General features: G+C 43.6%; 2 protein-coding genes across 3 annotated transcripts in view; one reads left to right on the top strand and one right to left on the bottom strand.

Annotated features, from left to right (window-relative positions):
* The window catches only part of cep170aa (centrosomal protein 170Aa), a 42,153-nt gene extending 26,563 nt beyond the window's left edge, over positions 1-15,590 (top strand). The window contains exons 11-23 of one of the 2 annotated variants that reach the window (XM_056435681.1): positions 3,576-3,923; positions 4,263-4,549; positions 6,620-6,706; positions 7,736-7,853; positions 8,036-9,589; positions 9,789-9,839; positions 10,785-11,061; positions 11,236-11,467; positions 11,849-12,016; positions 12,132-12,220; positions 12,356-12,449; positions 12,553-12,604; positions 13,007-15,590. In XM_056435681.1, coding sequence (XP_056291656.1) covers positions 3,576-3,923; positions 4,263-4,549; positions 6,620-6,706; positions 7,736-7,853; positions 8,036-9,589; positions 9,789-9,839; positions 10,785-11,061; positions 11,236-11,467; positions 11,849-12,016; positions 12,132-12,220; positions 12,356-12,449; positions 12,553-12,604; positions 13,007-13,338 — 3,689 coding nt within the window. In that variant the 3' untranslated portion in view covers positions 13,339-15,590. The remainder of the gene's footprint in view (positions 1-3,575; positions 3,924-4,262; positions 4,550-6,619; positions 6,707-7,735; positions 7,854-8,035; positions 9,590-9,788; positions 9,840-10,784; positions 11,062-11,235; positions 11,468-11,848; positions 12,017-12,131; positions 12,221-12,355; positions 12,450-12,552; positions 12,605-13,006) is intronic. The other variant, XM_056435682.1, reaches the window with a different exon arrangement.
* An 803-nt stretch (positions 15,591-16,393) lies between these two features.
* Positions 16,394-18,028, bottom strand: hint1 (histidine triad nucleotide binding protein 1). The gene is made up of 3 exons (XM_056435714.1): positions 17,902-18,028; positions 16,916-17,020; positions 16,394-16,704 (listed from the first exon to the last, which is right to left on the bottom strand). The coding sequence occupies exons 1-3, from the start codon at positions 18,010-18,012 to the stop codon at positions 16,540-16,542; spliced, it is 381 nt and encodes a 126-aa protein (XP_056291689.1). The 5' UTR covers positions 18,013-18,028; the 3' UTR covers positions 16,394-16,539.
* Between the last annotated feature and the right edge of the window lie 92 nt (positions 18,029-18,120).

Genomic DNA, 18,120 nt, shown 5'->3' with positions numbered 1-18,120 from the left:
GGAGGAGCACACACTCTATGCATATACTACTATATGCCTGACTACGAGAGCTTTAAATGTAGCTTTTATTTAGTTTGTTGTGCATTGTCAGTGTGGCCATCTAAGTTTTCTCTGTTTACCTCCGTTGGCTTGTTGCAATGTATACTATGGTACGTTTTAAGATTGCTGTGACATTGCGTGCTTCGCTGTATTTCTTTGTTCCCTTTACCTGCAAGCAACCAACTGCTGACTCGACTCCTGCAACCAGGGGTTTTGTAAGAATGGGCCAGACTGGGTCAGGCTATACTAGTCTCTGTACTCAGGATCGGTTATGGTAGACTTCTACATGCTGGTCACAAGTTAATTAAATGGAGGCCAATTTATGATGTTATTGACATGTGTGGGGGAGGGACCAGCGGACAGGAGCTGATGAAAATGGAAATCTATGAAGCAGGAGTGGAAGGCAGGAAAGCTAATTCATTCGAAGGAGTTCGTACTACATGCATGTCAACTGGCTGACAGCGTGGCTCACCTGATGGATGATTATGTTGCTAACTGACCGTCTGGCTGACTGCTGTGCACTGCAGTGTTTCCAATTGAAGCTGTGGCCGATTGTTACTTGATGAGTTGTATTTTAATACCTGAGGGAAGAGTAGAACATCTGACAAGACCATGAATAGGATGTGATTTTTAAAACATAAATTAAGGTGGATCACCATGAGAATAATTGTGTAACAGAGAAAAAGAAGGGATGAAAAGATGGGAGGAGTAAGAAACAATGGAGGACGAGAGAGGACATGGTAACAATGGTTAGAGGGCAAGTGGACAGCTGGCTGTGGCCATGTGCGTTGTGCATAACAGATTAGAGATTAGAGTGGGAAGGTGGGCGAGAAGGTGAGGAAGACTGTTAGGCTGAGATCAGCATTTGCAGTACGAACAGCAAAGGTGATTGGACAAAGAAAGGCAGAAAGGAAAGAGAGCGAGAGATAGAGGGGGGCGTGTTTCCTGGACTGCAGTGAAAGCAGAAAAGGAGGTGGCAAAAAGAAAGAGCAGTTTTTAGATACTTGTTCTAGTAACAGTGATGCAAATGATGGCAGGGGAAGAGACAATACAGACACACATTTACAAATCGCACCAAAAAAAAGAAATAGCAGCGGACATCTCTTTGTGTGAGTGTGAAGGCTGCAGCAGCACGTGTGAGAAACACACTTCAGTGCCGACGACAGGGTGTGCGTGAAGCACAGTGCCGCTCGCGTGCGTGTGTGTGAAATGTGTCGCGTCTGTGTTTGCTGCATGTGTGCGTTTGAGACTCGCTCAGTGCTGATCTGCAGTGTGGCGTGTGTGTGGAGAGGCACGTGTGATGTGGCTCCGGGTGTGTCGTAGAGGTACCAGGCAGAGCGAGAGGCAGAGAGGAGGCAATTGAGCTAAAGCTTTTGATTTGTAAGCATCACGGTGAGTGTTTCCGTTTCTGTTTTGAAGCGCTATGTCGAGGATACATCTGTAGACTGTGTGGGATCGCTTTCGATGTTGGAATATGAACTGGCGTCTGAAAATCTGGGCAATTTCTGAAGCTATAAATGTGTAATCTGAAATGTCCTTGAGATTGCAAGATTCTTTTTGATGCAATTTTGATTCATGATAAGTATTTTATGAGCATTGATATTTATTTGCAGTAGTCGTAAATGTATGGCGTGTGCATATTATACTGTTGTGTACGCTCTCATACAGCACAGTTCTTTATGTCGGAGTTGCATGGTTGCTTGTCTGTGGCTGTGCATGCATGTTAAGAAAGTGCATCCTTGTGTGTGTGTGTGTGTGTGTGCAGCCATCAGCGGAGACAGAGTTCAGCCCCCCTGTGAGTCATGGCGGGGCGAGCGGGGCAGAGCGCTGGACTCTCACTGATAACTCTGTTCTCCTCTTGCCCTGCAAACGGCTTCTTTGTCCGGGGGTCGTAGCACGAACGATCTGCCTCTCTCAGCTTATCTGCCGATCTGCTCCAACTACTGCAACGCTCTGCTGCTCTCCTCCCTCATTCCATTCATGCTTTTTATATTATTTTTATGAAATATATGCTTTCATTCATTTCAAACAGTGATGAAAGACAGGAAAGATGGAGAACGTGAATGTGTGACAATGTGCCTGCAGAGTCTGAAATACGCCAAAGGTCATCGTGTTAATGGGATCCCCAAATGTAGAATTGTTATTTAACGTTACCAGCAATTTCATATTTTACTTTAATAGATTTGGCAGGGTTAATAACCACATGGTAAAGTCTGACTTTCTACTAAATTAGAGTTAGTATGTGCTTGTTATTATCAATTTAGACAATGTTATTGTGTATCACAACACCTCGAGATATGATTCATCACAATACGATACTATTAGCAATAAACAAAGCGTTGTATAAAGTAGTCACATGCTGAGTAGTACTAACTTGCATGGTAGCGAGTGGGTGGGTGTGAATTGGTGAATGACTTGTGGTATTAAAGTGATATCAGGAAGACTAAAAAAAGTGCAAAAAAGTACAAGTTTGTGTGTGTGTGTGTGTGTGTGTGTGTGTGTGTGTGTGTGTGTGTGTGTGTGTGTGTGTGTGTGTGTGTGTGTGTGTGTGTGTGTGTGTGTGTGTGTGTGTGTGTGTGTGTGTGTGTGTGTGTGTGTGTGTGTGTGTGTGTGTGTGTGTGTGTGTGTGTGTGTGTGTGTGTGTGTGTGTGTGTGTGTGTGTGTGTGTGCGCGCGCGAACGAACAGTTCCCCAGGCTATGGTCCACTCAGCCATGGAAGCGTTTTGTCCTCTATCCTCGTGGAGGGAAGTCAACCTCTTGTCCTTGATTTATCGCTTGCACAGTGTAGCTGTTGTGAAAACAGCTTTAAACATCACTATTTGTTATTTTACTCCAATGATTAAAACATATATATAATCAAAATAATGTGCTTGTGAGCTCAGATAGATGTAGACTCTACACATTATGGAGTGATGCAGTAGTATTCATTTATTTTCATACCATAGTTTATGTGAGACACGAGACAATAATGTAATGTATTTGCCATGATCCAAACCTGTGGGATGAGTTATGAAAGTGGAATGTCTTTTCCAATGATCATCTACATTCTACGACAGCAGTAGTGGTGGTGTTTCCCCCCCTCCTCTATCTAATACTGACTGACTGTTTGCTGGTTAACTGACGGGCTGATTGTTTGAGTGGTGGTCAACTCTAATGGCAATACACTATAAAAACCTCAGCCTCCTTCTGTTGAGAATTCACACTCTCTGTCTGGCTTTTTCTTTTCTCCCACTTTATTCAGTTCCTCCATGTTCCCATCCAACCTGTGTTCCTCTTCCCCATCCTCCTTCCCAGTTCCCCCTCCCCTTTTCTTTCCCAGTCTACTATCACCGCCCCTCCTCCTCCATCCCTGAAGCCCTGTCTCGCATCTTCCACCTCTCCATGTTCTCCTCCTCCCCCTCCCCCTTGCCGCCCTCTCACCGGCAGTAGGCAGGGCCAGTGACCTTGTGAGTGGCATGTCTGCATTTGCTGTTGAAAAACAAGAATGGTCCTTTAAACTCAACTGAACTGTGTTCCTTCTTTTTGTGTCCTGATAGGCAGCAAGCATGAGGATGGCACCCAGAGTGACTCAGAGAACGGGCTGGGCCTACGTTTTGCCAATCGCCGCCACGCCCTCGAAGAACGCCTAAAAGCAGCACATGGCCTTGTGGGAGCAGGAGTGGGGAGCATCACTGCCAGTGGGTCCAGAACAAGTGGCAGCCGCACTTCCTTCATGATCGAGTTCTACGACGAGGAAAACCATCGCAAGCGCCGATCATATTCGTTTTCCCAGACTGCATCCCTGCAGGGGCTAGCAGCTGGTGGGGAGGGACTCTGTCCTCAGCCTCCGTCTCACCCCAAGGTGTTCAGCATTTCCACCTCTGCTACTACAGCCTCGGAGTCAGGTAATAAAACGCTTCCATCATGTCGAATTTATATTCCGATACTCGTTCTAGCAGTTTTGTTGCTTTTCTAAAGAAAATGTTCAAAGTTCAAAGACACCATAAAGGCTCCATTGTTTTTTGTGTGAAAGTGTTTCTCTTTGCGTGAACAAGGAAACTAAACTAAACGTATCAGTGTTAATCTTTAGAAGTGGCAGTAAATTGGTCAATCAGTAGCTGTCGTCACTATTGATGTCGTCACATATAATAACGTGAACTTTAAAAATATGTCACTACAGCAACTTGTGTGTGCGGTTGTTTTTTGTAATGGCTTTCTTTCTGGTCTACATGTGTTACCTGTAGGTAAGGTCCCAGCTCCGATCCCGGCGACAGTGACTGCAGGTGCCCCTACGGCTGCCCGTGTCCTTCTCAAGCAGAGGTCAGAGGACCAGAGTATCGGTCGCAGCTCAGTCAGTACTGGGCTGGCGACAAGCAGCCCCACCGGCCCCAGCGACACCTCGGTCGTGGGGAGAGGGGCGGAAACCGCTGAGGGGGAGGCAGCGGATGACCACAGCGATAAAGGGACGTACACTATCGAACTGGAGAACCAGAACGCAGAGGAGGAGGAGGCCAGGCGCATGATAGACAAGGTAGGAGGAGTGTTCAGAGATGTTCGCAACTGCCTGCTCCATTTAAGATCATTTCTGTCTCTACATCAACCCTCACTTTACTTTGTCTTGACTAAAACATCTTATATCCAGCATGAGGCGATGCATTCGGAATCCTACCCACATTATTGCAAGACTGCTCCTTAATAACTAAGGATGGGTAAAATGCAGAGAATACATTTCGTTGCCTCTGTACCTGTACCCTGTGGAATGACAATAGATTGAATCCAATCCAATCCAATCCAATTATTGCAAGATTGGACATTTTCTTTTTAATATTTTTTGCAGTTTGCAAAATAGAAAAAGAGAGATTTTCTCTTCTCTTGCTACTAAAAGGACATTTGGATTATGAATTTATATCATAAATGCCACCACCAATTTGTGATAATAAAAAAAAGAAGTTCCCTGACCTTGTCTGCTCTGCATAATTCTGCCACCAAATACACTTCTCTCTCTAAAGCTCATTCCCAGACAATGAACATTCACACACATTAATCTACCACACAACACAGCAATATTATACTATATCTTGGTGGCCACAGCTCTGTTTTCTGTTGTAATCTGTTACTGTTGTGCATATTACGACACGGGCTATTATTTATGTCCCAATCGTGTAATCATGTAGTTTAGATAATTGACTACAGCTGAGTAAATTTAAGTAAACTATAAACTGCATGGACTTGGGTATTTTTTGTCAGATTTTTAATTGCCATCACATGTGGTGATTAAATGCAATCATTTTGAAAGACACTATAATTTGCCATTAATCAAAGGAGACTTTCTGTTTTTATTTCCTTTTTACTGTTCAGACCACTCTCATCACCCCAGAAAACATAAATATCCTCCTTCGTGCATTCTTTGCCTATGTGTGATCATAAAAGTAGTCGAATAACAAGAGCATAATTTAAATTCTGCATTAACTCTAAAGAGAATAATTTGACCAAGCACTAACAGACCACGGCAAGGTTAATCGTCTCTTTATTACCTGCTTCGTTGGCACTTTTACGGTTAGAGAATCCTTTGAGACTGGTTTGTGCTGTAGCCACCAAAACAAAGCTATCGTCTCTCAGTTGCCACGCGTGACCACCCCTCCATCCTCTCTGTCCCACTGGTAATCCTCATGCTTCTGTAATAGCCCGTAGAAACGTGCTCCAACAAGCACCGCCCTGTTTTATCAAACGATGCTCCGGGGGAGTTGAAAAAACATAATCTGTTTTTTGCTGCAGCCCCTGTTCTGTGGCATGGCCGTCTTTCATTCGTTCATGGTCACAGAAAGCATATCGGAGAGGGATAAAGAAGCACACTTAGTGAGACATGGTTTGATGTTAGGTTCATGGTGAGAAACAAACAATAATGAAAAAGTTACATTTTCTACTACTTAGAAAAGCAAAGATAGCTTCAGTCAGAAGTTCACTGCTCCTTTTAATTGCCACCTACCAGATTCGGAAGTTGGGAGTTATTTTTAGGACGTTAAGTTGTTTCCAACAAGGTTTCATCACATGGACATAATTTAAACTTTTCTGAATTACATCTAAAAGAAGCACATGTCACGTAAAGTGTTGTATACAGGTGGTGTCTTAGGGAGAGCAGTGGTTATAATTAGTGGGGTGTATTTCTAGTCAGTCTTAGCGCATTACATTCAAAACTGGAAGTTTTGTCCTGCTAATTCCTGTAATTAACTGACAACCTAATTGGCACACTACTTACAGTCCATCCTCTCTCTCCCTTTTGTAAACTGAGTGTGCATGTGTGATTTGTGTTCGTTGCTATGGTAGTCAACGACCAAGTGGAGATTGTTGCTTTAATTAAACAGCATCTTCTGTCTACTCAGTTCACATGTGTTCATCAAAAGAACTGTCGAATAATATTACCACGGTGCTTATGTATCATGAGTGTATTTAATTATCATTACAAAGTGTGCTACTGAACTTATATTGGAGGCTTTGGAGGGATATAGAAAAAAGATTACAATACATAATGCCATTAGATTTGCATGCCATTCGATTTGCATGCATTATACATGCAAAATATCAAGTACATCAATATGTGTAGGTGTTTGGCGTGCAGCAGAACCAGGACTCCTCTCGTCTGTCAGATCTGAAGAGAGAAGGAAAAGAGACCGGGGAGGCGGGGAAAGAGGTACAAAACCCTACTTGAGCCGCTTTTTCTCTTTTAAGTTCCTGTTTCTTTCCCCCCAGAATTTGCGTTTACATATTCACCCAAACAAGAGTGTCCATTACTACAATATTGATGTTGCTCCAAATTTGAATTATGCGTCTCAGGGTGAGACTAAGAATCATGGCTGAGTTTCACAGTGTGAGTCACAGTCACTCCCATGGCTTGACCCCTGTACTCCCCTAGCCTTTTCATCGGAATAGGCTAGTCCTCCTGGAGAATGACCTAGATCATACTAAGATATGGTGAGACATGATCGTCCCTCCAGGCAATTTCATAGCAGAGAGGGGAGAGTGATCATGAGCATTTATTTATTTAGCGTCTATTTATGTCTTTAACCCTTGTGTTGCCTTCGGGTCAATATGACCCGATTCAATGTTTAACCCTCCTGTTACCTTTATATTTACTAACATATTTTACCCTTGAGGTCAATATGACCCCAGCTATTAAAATCTCCAGAAAATTATTAGAATTTATATTGTTTTCCAAGTTTAAGTGTGAGGTACTTTATGTTTGTTTGTTGACTCCCGAAAGAACACCGACATTAAACATTGAATCGGGTCAAATTGACCCGAAGGCGACAGGAGGGTTAAATATTGAATCGGGTCGAAATGACCCGAAGGCAACACAAGGGTTAATTATGTCATTTATATTTTTCATATTTTCCAAGAAAAGTTCCAAGTGGACTGTTTATCTTTACATAAAAACGTTCTTGATAAGATGACGGTGGGGTTTCTTGGGACTACATGCAGCAGAATCAGGCATGTTTGGGTTTTTAAGTAAAATACAAATTCAGGAATTTGTCCTAATATACAGCCCTTCATTCTGACAAACCTAATAATTTCCATTATCAAATGATGAACAAATACATGCTAATCTCACACATGATCTCTTCTATACATTTTATGCCACCACTAAATGCTCTTTTTTCTGGTTTCCTCGCTCCCGTGTCCTACTCTCTTGTCACCCCTCCCCCCACTCGTGTCCCTTCAGGCTCTTACTGGCGACTCGAGTTGGGTCTCTCAGTGGGCCAGTCTAGCTGCCAATCACACCAGGACCGACCCCGAGGGCTCAGGAGCAGAAACAGCCGCCTTCCTCCACAAAGAGAGAGGTACATAGTCACTTGACTCTTGAATGAATAGCAAATTAATAAAATGGAATAAATTAGGAGTTTTTTTTCTACTAAACATTTTTCTCTTCCTGGTATGTACAGCAGCGCTTGAAGTCACATTTAATGTGCTTGTAATTTATGTAAAATGTAATTGAAAAGTGAATCTGTCCTTTGTTCTTTAGTAACCGATGCCTTTGAGTCGGGTGCGTCCCTTAGCAGAGGCGAATCCTCTTCCAGTCTAACCGACCGTAAGCGCAGGACCCTCCCCCAGCTCCCTGTGGATGACCCCCGGGCTACGTCCGGCATCAAAGCTCATGGACTGAGGTCAGATATCGGGGAGAAACAGGACACTGAACCCCAGGAAAAAGAGAACAAGGGAGACGGGGAGTCCCCAACTCCCATGAGGGACGGTGAGATGACCAGTAAACGGAAACAAAGCTCCACGTCCTCTCCATCCAAGGCTCTTCTCCGGTCCTCTGGCACCACTGAGCGGAGGAAGAGGTCAGAGGAGAGGAAAGGAGGCGGATCAGTAGAAGGAGAGAAGTCAGGGAAGCCTCTAGTGCGCCAGGGCAGCTTCACGATTGAGAAGCCCAGCGCTAATGTCCCTGCGGAGCTCATCCCACGCATCAACAGAGGCAGCAGTGGGCGCGAACGGAGCGACTCCGTGGGCAGCATGGATACTGCGATGCTCCTGAAGGACACTGAAGCTGTCATGGCATTCCTGGAGGCCAAACTAAGAGATGAAGACAAACTAGACAAGAAAAGCAGTAAAACTGGTGTCCTCTCTCGATCCGACTCCATCTCTCCTGAGTCAGACGTTGACATGGCCAGCACAGCAAGTCATGTGGCTGGGGAGGCAGAGAGGAAAGCATCCGCTGGTGGAGAACACAAACGACGTTCCTTCAGCAGCATGCATCGGGAGAAGAGCACCATGAGCACAGCTTCCAAAACCAGCGTCACGAACGCAAGTGCCCGTGATCGCTTGGATAGGAAGACTAAAACAAGAACTGTGGAGACGACAAGCCGAACTGATGCACGCCGCTCAGTTCAGACGCCCTCTGCCTCCTCCAGAGCGCGCCAGCCTTCTGCAGATCTCACTGATGACGACCAGACTTCTTCCTTCCCCATCTCCGACATCCTCTCCTCAGACCAGGAGACCTACTCTGGACCTTTAGGGCGCTCGGCATACGGACGTGGCTCAGATGACTTTCCGCATTCCAAATTCGATAGCAGGTCTGCTAAAACTTCTACCGGTGAATCCTCCAAAACCAGGAGCACTCTTCAGGCAGCCACAACCTCCTCCATGAGCAAGCAGGCTTCACTCCCTCAACCACGGCCCACAAGAGCCTCCCTTCTCCGCCGCGCCCGGCTGGGCGATACTTCTGACACGGATCTAGCTGATGCAGACCGAATGTCTGTGGCTTCTGAGGTGTCCACCACCAGCTCCACCTCGAAGCCGCCATCCGGTCGAAAGGGATTGTCACGACTGGACATGCTGGCTCAGCCGCGTAGGACTCGCCTGGGCTCCATCTCAGCCCGCAGTGACTCCGAGTGCATGGTGACGCGGAGCTCCGCCTCTTCGCCCCGTCTGTCAGCTGAGACTGCTCTGCGTCTGGGCCTGCGCTCGTCAACACCAACAGAGAGCAGGCTGACACCCAGAATGAGGGCCAACAGCGTGTCCACACTGAATGAGACCAAGACTAAGACCACTACATCTGGATACTGCTCCCCCACAGGTGAGAAAAAGGATAAGAGGGAAATGTTTTCTTTTTTTGTTCATTCTAAAAGCATGGTTCTTCGCAAAACATGAAGTGGTGTCAGAATCAAGTCCACACATTCTACACCATTGCATACCTCATTCTGTCTGTGAACATTTTGTCTGTGAACATTTCCACTGTGTTGTGACAAACATGTGCGTTGGTTGTCATCGTCCAGAGAGCTCTCAGCCCGAACCTGAGGGCGGTGATGCAGAGGAGAAGCCGATGGGTACTGTACCAGAAATGTAGAGCCTTGATTAGACAGTGTGTGTGTGTGTGTCTGGTGTCAGACCTGGGTCGCCGCAATAGAAGCCACTCAATACTTTTCCAGATGTACATTTAATAGTGTAGTTTGTGTTGTTACTACAACATTTCAGTCGGCAAAGTTGAAGTGTGGTGACCCAGCTCTGCCGTGTTAACTCGGTGTCTCCCTCCTGACATTCATTAAGTGTTGCTGTGATGAAGACCCATATGCTCTATTCTTGGAAACCAAACTCCCAAACCCATGAGCACATGGTTTTGGAATAGTGCTCTACCTTGTGGAGATTTGTATTCACTTCCCTTTTTTCCTCCATTTTCTTTCCCCTGAGACAGACAGCATGGTGTGGTTTCATCATGGTGCCGCTACATTAACACAGCTGTTGTCACCATTTTGAAGCAGCTTAACAGATGGTGCTATCAAGATTGTTTGTACTTTGCTTTTGTTGGCTGCCTGGAGCTTTTGGATAAACTCACGTTGATTTAATTGTTGCTGCTGTTTCTGTTGTTTTCAATGTGTTTTTTATCATCACTAAAGCAGCACACCTGTAGCTGTCAAATAACAACTTAACTTAATGAGAAACAAAAACAAAGTCAAATTCTTTGCTTCACCAATTATCATTCACAAGCCCTCCGTTTTTTATTTGGATGTGCAGTATATTATTGTTGTCTTTGTAACATAAGGTGCATCTACATTTGTTTAAGTCCATAAGCAAAAAGATATTTACTCCTCCCTGATTTACTCCCTGCACAGTATTTGAATGTTGCCGATCGAAGCCGGATCATTTGTGCGCTGCCTGAACACAGTCTGTCGTGTTCAAAAGCTCATCTATTAACTTCATGAATAACAAATGCTGTAATGGAATACAGTACCGTAATGCTGACTAAACGTATCGCCCTTCCATTACCTTCGCAGTTTCCAGTAGCAGCAGGTGGAGACGTCTGCCGCCCGAGTACGGCTCCACCTCAGAGGAAGAGTTTGGCTCCAACCGGAATTCTCCGAAGCACGGAGGACGCTCCCACGCCATGCGTCCTCATCACATCGCCCCACACCGCAGCTCAAAACTCGGCAACGGCGTGAGCCCAGGCTCCGCCGTGGTAACGGGTCCAGGTGGAGGCGTGATCAAGCACCGCATGAAAGAGCAAGAGGAGTACATCAAGGACTGGACAGCACACAGCGAGGAGATAGCCAGGTATTGATCCACACTGATATGCACAAGACTGATCATTTACCTGATACAAATAATGATTTATTTCATGAATCTATGTCATGTTTTAATATTTTACTGCAATGCAATGTTAAAGAATGTCTAGGTTGCATGTGTTCAGCTGACTAAAGAACTCCTTCATCTGTCTGTGGTTAACAGGTTATTCCCCTGTGTGCGCAGGATCAGCCAGGACCTGGCTAAGGACTTGGCCATCTTGGCCCGTGAGATCCACGATGTGGCTGGCGAGATCGACTCAGTGAGCTCATCTGGCACGGCACCCAGCACCACCGTCAGCACCGCCGCCACCACCCCGGGATCGGCCATCGACACCCGGGAAGAGGTAGGCCCTGCACGTCCCACGCAGCCGGACATACAGGCCAGAGTGAGAAAGGTGCCTGTTCTTCTTCTTCTATCGTTGCCTTACTGCATGTGCTTCCATTGCGCCTTTGCCATCCTTCCTGTTTTGCTTGTATTAAAATAGCCTCTTTTTTGCTACATAACTTTCATCTGCTGTGAGAGGTATAATGTATTACTCGCCCTTCTGCTCCACTTTCATTACTGTATTACCTTTGCTATGACAGGATTTACTTATTTTAGTAATAAAGGGTTAAATCTGACTGGAGAATTAAAGCTTTCGAGCTGCTTATCTCTCTTTGACAGAGTTCCTAATGTCTTCATTTCGTCACAAATCTTAACTATTAAACAAAGCTTGAATAACATTGTGAGAAATTTCTAAGTGTTGCCTTCTACATCTCTTCCTGTCTTTGCTCAGTTGGTGGATCGGGTGTTTGACGAGAGCCTTAACTTCAGGAAGATCCCGCCTGTAATTTCAACCAATAAGGTGCCAGAGATTAACGGCAAGCCAGTGGAGCTCCGCCCCCGTGCCCCTGACAGTCTGGAGCCCCGGACTCTGAGGAGACGCACTTGGAACCGAGAGGAGGTGAGTTACTGAGCATGGCATCAGAACCAACATGGAGGCTTTCACAACAACACTTCAGCAATGGACTTCACGTCGTCATATCTCAAACTTCTTTTATTTTCCTCTGTGTTTTCAGGCCGTGTTGGACAGCCTGCTGCTCAATTCAGTTTCTCAGCTGTCCACCAAAATCAGATACTCTATCGACAAAACAGCAGGAAAAATCAGGTAATTATACTTTGCTATATTATGTCGTGAGTATATAATAGTGTATCTATTTCTGATGTATGTATTCTCTTGGCGGGCCATTGCGTTGCCTCATAGAGCCACACTAACACATGTCCTGTTGTTATTTTTCTCCAGGATATTGTTCAAAGATAAGGACAGGAACTGGGATGAAATTGAGAATAAACTGCGATCGGAGAGTGACGTACCACCCCTGAAAACCTCTAACAAGGTACATAAACTGGTCCATCTGAGTAATATTTCATGACAAGAAAAGTGCAGTATTACGGGGAGCTAATGCTTTTGTTGTTGTTGTTGTTTCCGCCTCTCTTCAGGAGATCTCCTCCATTCTGCTCGAACTGAAGAGAGTTGAGAAGCAGCTTCAAGGTAAAGACACGCGGCCCAAGTCTAATCACACCGTACGAAAACAAATGTGAACTTCCTTAAAAAATAGAAACACACTTGAACAGGCTGTTGGATGGGTATTTTTGCTGTGGCATCATGTGTCTTGTTTATTTGCATGAGGGCATGAAGAGAGAAAGCAGCAAAAGTAGAGAAAGTCTCTTCATGCATATCTGAAGTTTTTTTCCTATAATGTCACATATTCATGACTTGAATATGTGTATAAAAAAATCCAGTTAAAATATAACATCTCGAGTTATTACTTATCGTGAGTTAACACATTAAGAAGCCACCAAAGAAAATAGTTTTTTTAGGGCCTATAATACAAATATACATCGTATACATTGAGTTTTACACACATTGACTCTCTCCCTCTTTTTGTCCCAGTGATCAATGTAATGGTCGACCCAGATGGGACTCTGGACGCCCTGGCCAGCCTCGGCCTGACCAGCCCCACCACCCCTACAAAGCCCCTAACCGCCAAAACAACCTCCCTTTCTGCCACCAGCCCTATCTCCGCTCCTTTAGCCAAAGAATCCCTGCCGGCGATCCTTTCTGGACCTGGAGGATCAGCAGCCTCCGCCAGGGCTCAAGCTTCCTCTGCCAGCACAGAGGAGACTGCGCGAGACCCCGGCGTGAGTTTGGGGTTAACGGGAGTCGGAGGACTGCTGTTCAACCGCATACGGCCGAGCGGAGAGGAGGCCGTCGCTCAGAAGTGAACAGATTCCCTGAGATCAATGTAAAGTGAATAAACAGGAGTGTGGATCGGAGTGCAGGTGGCTGGTGATCAGCGTTCACAACAACGAAACATCTGCTGACTGCATCAGTCTAGGACTATGGGTATAATATAAACACAATTTAGCTGAGATTTTACCCTCAACTGATGCATCATGGATATACCCTCAAGAGAAATTCACCCATCACTGATTTGGATAGAGTCATATTGTGAACTTTTCAACTTAAAACGGACTTCCTGATGGACAGACCTCTGTGGTCGTACCGTCTCCACTCTCCTCTTGCCTTCTCCACGTGTCTGGACCCTACCTACACTAAGGACATGCCTTAAAACACATCCCTCAAATGATCTACAGAACAACTTTTAAAACTTTAATACAGTACTTTGAGACAAACAGAATGCATTGTAAAATAACACTTGGATAATAAGTTGAAACACAAGACACTGCAGTGATTTATAAGCTCTTGTTCAGTACAGAGTATTTCAGCAGCCTGAGGTATCCACACAGTCATACAGACATGATTAATGCCTGAAAGAATTTCAGATGTTTTTCATAACTCTAACCGTCCATTGATGCTTCTCTGAAACTGCTCCTCCCCATCTCTCTGCTCGCCTATTTCTCTTTCACCCATTAGGTTTTACTCCTTTCTCTCCCCAGTAGTTTTAAAAAGTGTTTCACACCAGAAGCATGTCCAGGACCGAGCTAAGAGCTTTTATTCCTGCAAGTTGGTGTCTGTGTTCTTACTAATACTGAATAGTAGTTTTAAACAATAGTAACAGCCTTTGGGAAACCAATGATCATGTTGAGACAAAATATTCACTTACCAAAGTTAACAAATTCATTGATATTGCCATTTTTAAACAGTTGAGCCATTTATAAATCCATCTGTTGTGCAAAAGCCTGGAAATCTTTACTTAAAAGGCAAGTGTGTCTTATACGTCTCCTCCTCTGCATTCCGCCCGTCTCCTCTGAATGTCAAGACCATTCATCATTCAAAAAGCTAATTCATTATAATGAAACGCTCGTTTAATCATCGCTGCCATATCTTTTTTTTCTTCATGTGACATATGGCCTGTGAGAATCAGGGCCCGCAGCTATTCGCTACAGTGCATCCACACGAGTGTCTCACTTTGATTTCCAATTGGCATTTTAAATACTTTTTTAAATCAAAGCGAAAGAAAAAAACTTTAAACAAAATATTTTGTAAGATTTGGATACTGTTATTGTAGATATTGTAGACTTCTTCTACTTGTTAATGCTTTGAATCGCCTCAATATACACGTCATTTCTTCGTCACCCGTTTAAGTACACACAAAACCTGAAGAAGCAAAAGCTGCTGCAGGTGGTTTTTAATTCGCGTCTTGTTGAAGAGAACGTGAGCCGCCATCAAGGAGGCTTTCTGTGGTTCCAAATGCATCAATGAGGAAGGTCAGTGAGTACACGTGGACACGGCTTTGAAAACAGGTGGCTTCATATCCGTGTATATAGTTGCATTGTTCTATTTCCATCAAGGACAGAAGTTCCTGCGTACTGATACCGTCGTATTGCAGAGACCGTATCGTTGACCCATCTCTCATGCGCTGCTTGTTTCGTTACTTTACGGGGACTAACCACTTTCTGAACCTTTCTTTCTTAGTCTGTGTTCTAGAGTAAGATGACTTAAAGGCAGTATATTAGTACTTAGATACTAGTGAATTTAGGTACCAGAATACATGTTCATTTCCTTCTCTTTACTGTACTTGTACAATGTTTTTTTCAATGCCTCAAAGTGCCCATTTTGTCTATAGAAGGGCATTCATTGAAAGAAAAGAAAAATACACAATTGACAAAAAGATTTCTCTTATTTTGCACATCAGATTGTGGTGTTTTTCATACAGAAGTAGTGAAAGGCTGCATTAAATGTCAAAAGGTTGACAGAATATCAGAAGTGATTGCCTTGCCTCTGGAACTATTCTGTTTGTACAAACGGAGCCTCTAATCATCCTTTGTTTTGCTTTTTTATTTTTATTCCCCGGTTTATCAAAAGAAATTAAATTAGGGGACTGTGAACGCAAGGTACATGTTTATTTTTAAATTCTACATGCCATCTGATCAGTGTGCTTTGTCATTTTTGTAAAGAAAAAACAATTTTATTTATTATTTGTTTAATAATTTTATGGATGTTTCATCCATTTTATATTTGTTCATTTATATGCATTGTTTCTTACTGTTAATAAAACAGCCATTCACTTGTTTCTCTTTGTATTTGACTGGACATTAAGAAAGACGGACTTTACACTTCCTCTGAGTCAGTTTTAAGAAATTAAGCTTTGTCTCAATACAGAGGCAGCCGATGTCAACGCCACCGACAAACAAGGAACCAATAGTTATTGATTGTAAAACTGAATTGCACAACAACTCTAAAACAGGGACTTTTTGAATAAAAGAAAAGGCAAAGAGTTAATTCAGATAGAATTTAAATAATTCTCACTGAATAAAAGAAGACCCGTCTAATCTCTATGCTATTTATTATTTGAGGCCTCAACTTGAATTGCAAATGACTCGGCGAACCTTTTGGGATGCCTGGATTAAGAGTTTGAATATTTTCACAAGCTAGACACAAATTATGAATGTGGTATTACATTTGTAATCACCAATGAGCATATTCAAGCTGCAGCTAAGGGCTGTGCTTAGTACAAATAACCAAACACTATTTTATTAAGTGTGGCTACATGGCTTCTTGGGTAGCATAGTAACGGATGACAACGTGTAACTTACTAATGGACAGCTATAATGAGCCCTACAGCAGCAGTGCTGGCCGGTCTTTTACTGCGGCCAACATACTGTACACCGACCCATGACTTCAGTCTTCAACTGCAGTCATTTTATTTCTATTCACAACACTAGCAGCTGGCCAACTCGGTCTTTCACTCATACGCTTGCAAAAGGCACAGAGAGAACGTGAGCAGTGGTGCCTGAAATCCCAACAGTGCAAACAAAATGTATAGTATAATACAAAATATTTGAGGAATTTAAGATTAAGACAAACAAGACTCTGTTGTTGTGAGGTGCATTTTATTATAATTGTTGAATTTTCATGTTTTGTTTGACGACAAACCGGTTTAGTGGAAGTTAAACAGTCCACAGTGTCAGACAACAGACGTGAACACTGACGTCAGGAGGGTTTGAGCCGGGAGACGGCGGTTAACCGGGGGGCCACTCCATCGCGCGTCCACCCAGGATGTGGATGTGGATGTGGTAGACGGACTGGCCTCCGTCCGGCCCATCGTTGATGACAATCCTGTAGCCGTTGGACAGTCCCGCATCTTGAGCACACTTCTTTGCAACCAACATCAAGTGGCCCAAAAGCTAGGAGACGGAGGTAGAATGAATGAGTGACACTGAAGTGTAAATACATGCGTTTAGAAGCTGAACAGACAATCCTTGGTTTACTATGGAGTGTTTATAGACAGCATTACGTTGGGTGAAGGGTTCCACCTAGTGGTCACTTTTGTTGGATAAATCAGTGAAAGTGGGAAGAAATAATTTTATAAAATCTAGGTCATATAATTACACTTACCGCAGCATCACTGTCCTCCGCTTTTGACAGTTGAACAATTGGCTTTTTTGGGACGACGAGGATGTGAGTGGGAGCTTGAGGAGAAATATCAGGGAAGGCCACACACTGAAATATAAAACAAATTCAGAATTATATTGTGCAATAAATGCACCGTCAATGTGTATTGTGACTTCGCCTTTAGTTTTTGTTTGTTGGCTGAATCGGATTTGCTGTGGAATTTTGTTATGTTATATCGGACTGTATTCTTTTCAAATATGTTGTCAACCTCATTTAAAGTATACATACCTCAAGATCTAGTTTATATTTGCATTAAAAATTACAATTTAAATACATCTGCCCCGACTCTCAGCCCTTAAAACTATATATATATATATATAATAAGAATAAACAAAAGAAAACAAAAACGTCTGCAGCTCGGCGCAAATCCTTTTACAGCATGATAGGTTGAAGTGTGAGTGAGAAAGACATGTGCTACAATGTGGTTGCAAATAAATACTAATTTGTCACAATGTGTTTTTGATTACATAAGTTACCAATAATAATAAAATACCAATGAACACAACACAAAGCAGTGAAACCTGTTTGACAAGCACTGCTGTTGTTGTTCTGCTCTATGTGTTGCTAATTAAGAAAGTCTGGTAATTTAAACACAAGGAGAACCGTCACATTTTGAGGGTTTTTATTTTAGTTTCATTTTTATTCTGATGTCATTATCCAGCCCATGCAGAACAAAAAAACCATGTATATGATTCATTGTACTCTTTCTTAGCACTGCCTGTGTGGTCTGAGATTAAGCTGTGTTAAATAATGTGATAAACGAACTTAATTTAGACATAACACTCTTGTCCAACTTACAAAATGAGAGTAAAGCTGCAGTTTCTGCAAAGCTAGCGCAGAGCTAACGTGTATCTGGATGTCACGTGCGAGGCGCAGTGCGACTTATTGCAGCCAAAGTGTGTTTACGAGTGAAAGTGTTTCATGCATACCTTATCATCTTCATAGAGCAGCTCTACAGGGATCTCTTTGCGTATAATCTTCCCAAATATTGTGTCTCCGCCTAGCTTGGCAGCCTGAGCTTGAGCCATTTCATCAGCCATGTTGGCGTAGATGAGCCGCCTGTCAGCGCCGCTTTGGGCTTCGTGAAACTGTAGCGATCACTCATTGGCTACAAAAACGCGTAATTTCAAAGCTCTCCGCTGATTGGA

The sequence above is a fragment of the Pseudoliparis swirei genome, chromosome 17 (genome assembly GCF_029220125.1).
Source record: "Pseudoliparis swirei isolate HS2019 ecotype Mariana Trench chromosome 17, NWPU_hadal_v1, whole genome shotgun sequence".
NCBI lineage: Eukaryota > Metazoa > Chordata > Actinopteri > Perciformes > Liparidae > Pseudoliparis > Pseudoliparis swirei.
This window is presented reverse-complemented; position numbering and strand designations above follow the sequence as displayed.

Bases quoted from the DNA above. Each gene is read 5' to 3' on its own strand.
- hint1 (XM_056435714.1), bottom strand. From the start codon at position 18,012: ATGGCTGATGAAATGGCTCAAGCTCAGGCTGCCAAGCTAGGCGGAGAC. The intron at 17,021-17,901 runs GTATGCATGAAA...TTTATATTTCAG, and splicing joins TGCTCTATGAAGATGATAAG to TGTGTGGCCTTCCCTGATAT. The intron at 16,705-16,915 runs GTAAGTGTAATT...TCCGTCTCCTAG, and splicing joins CGGAGGACAGTGATGCTGCG to CTTTTGGGCCACTTGATGTT.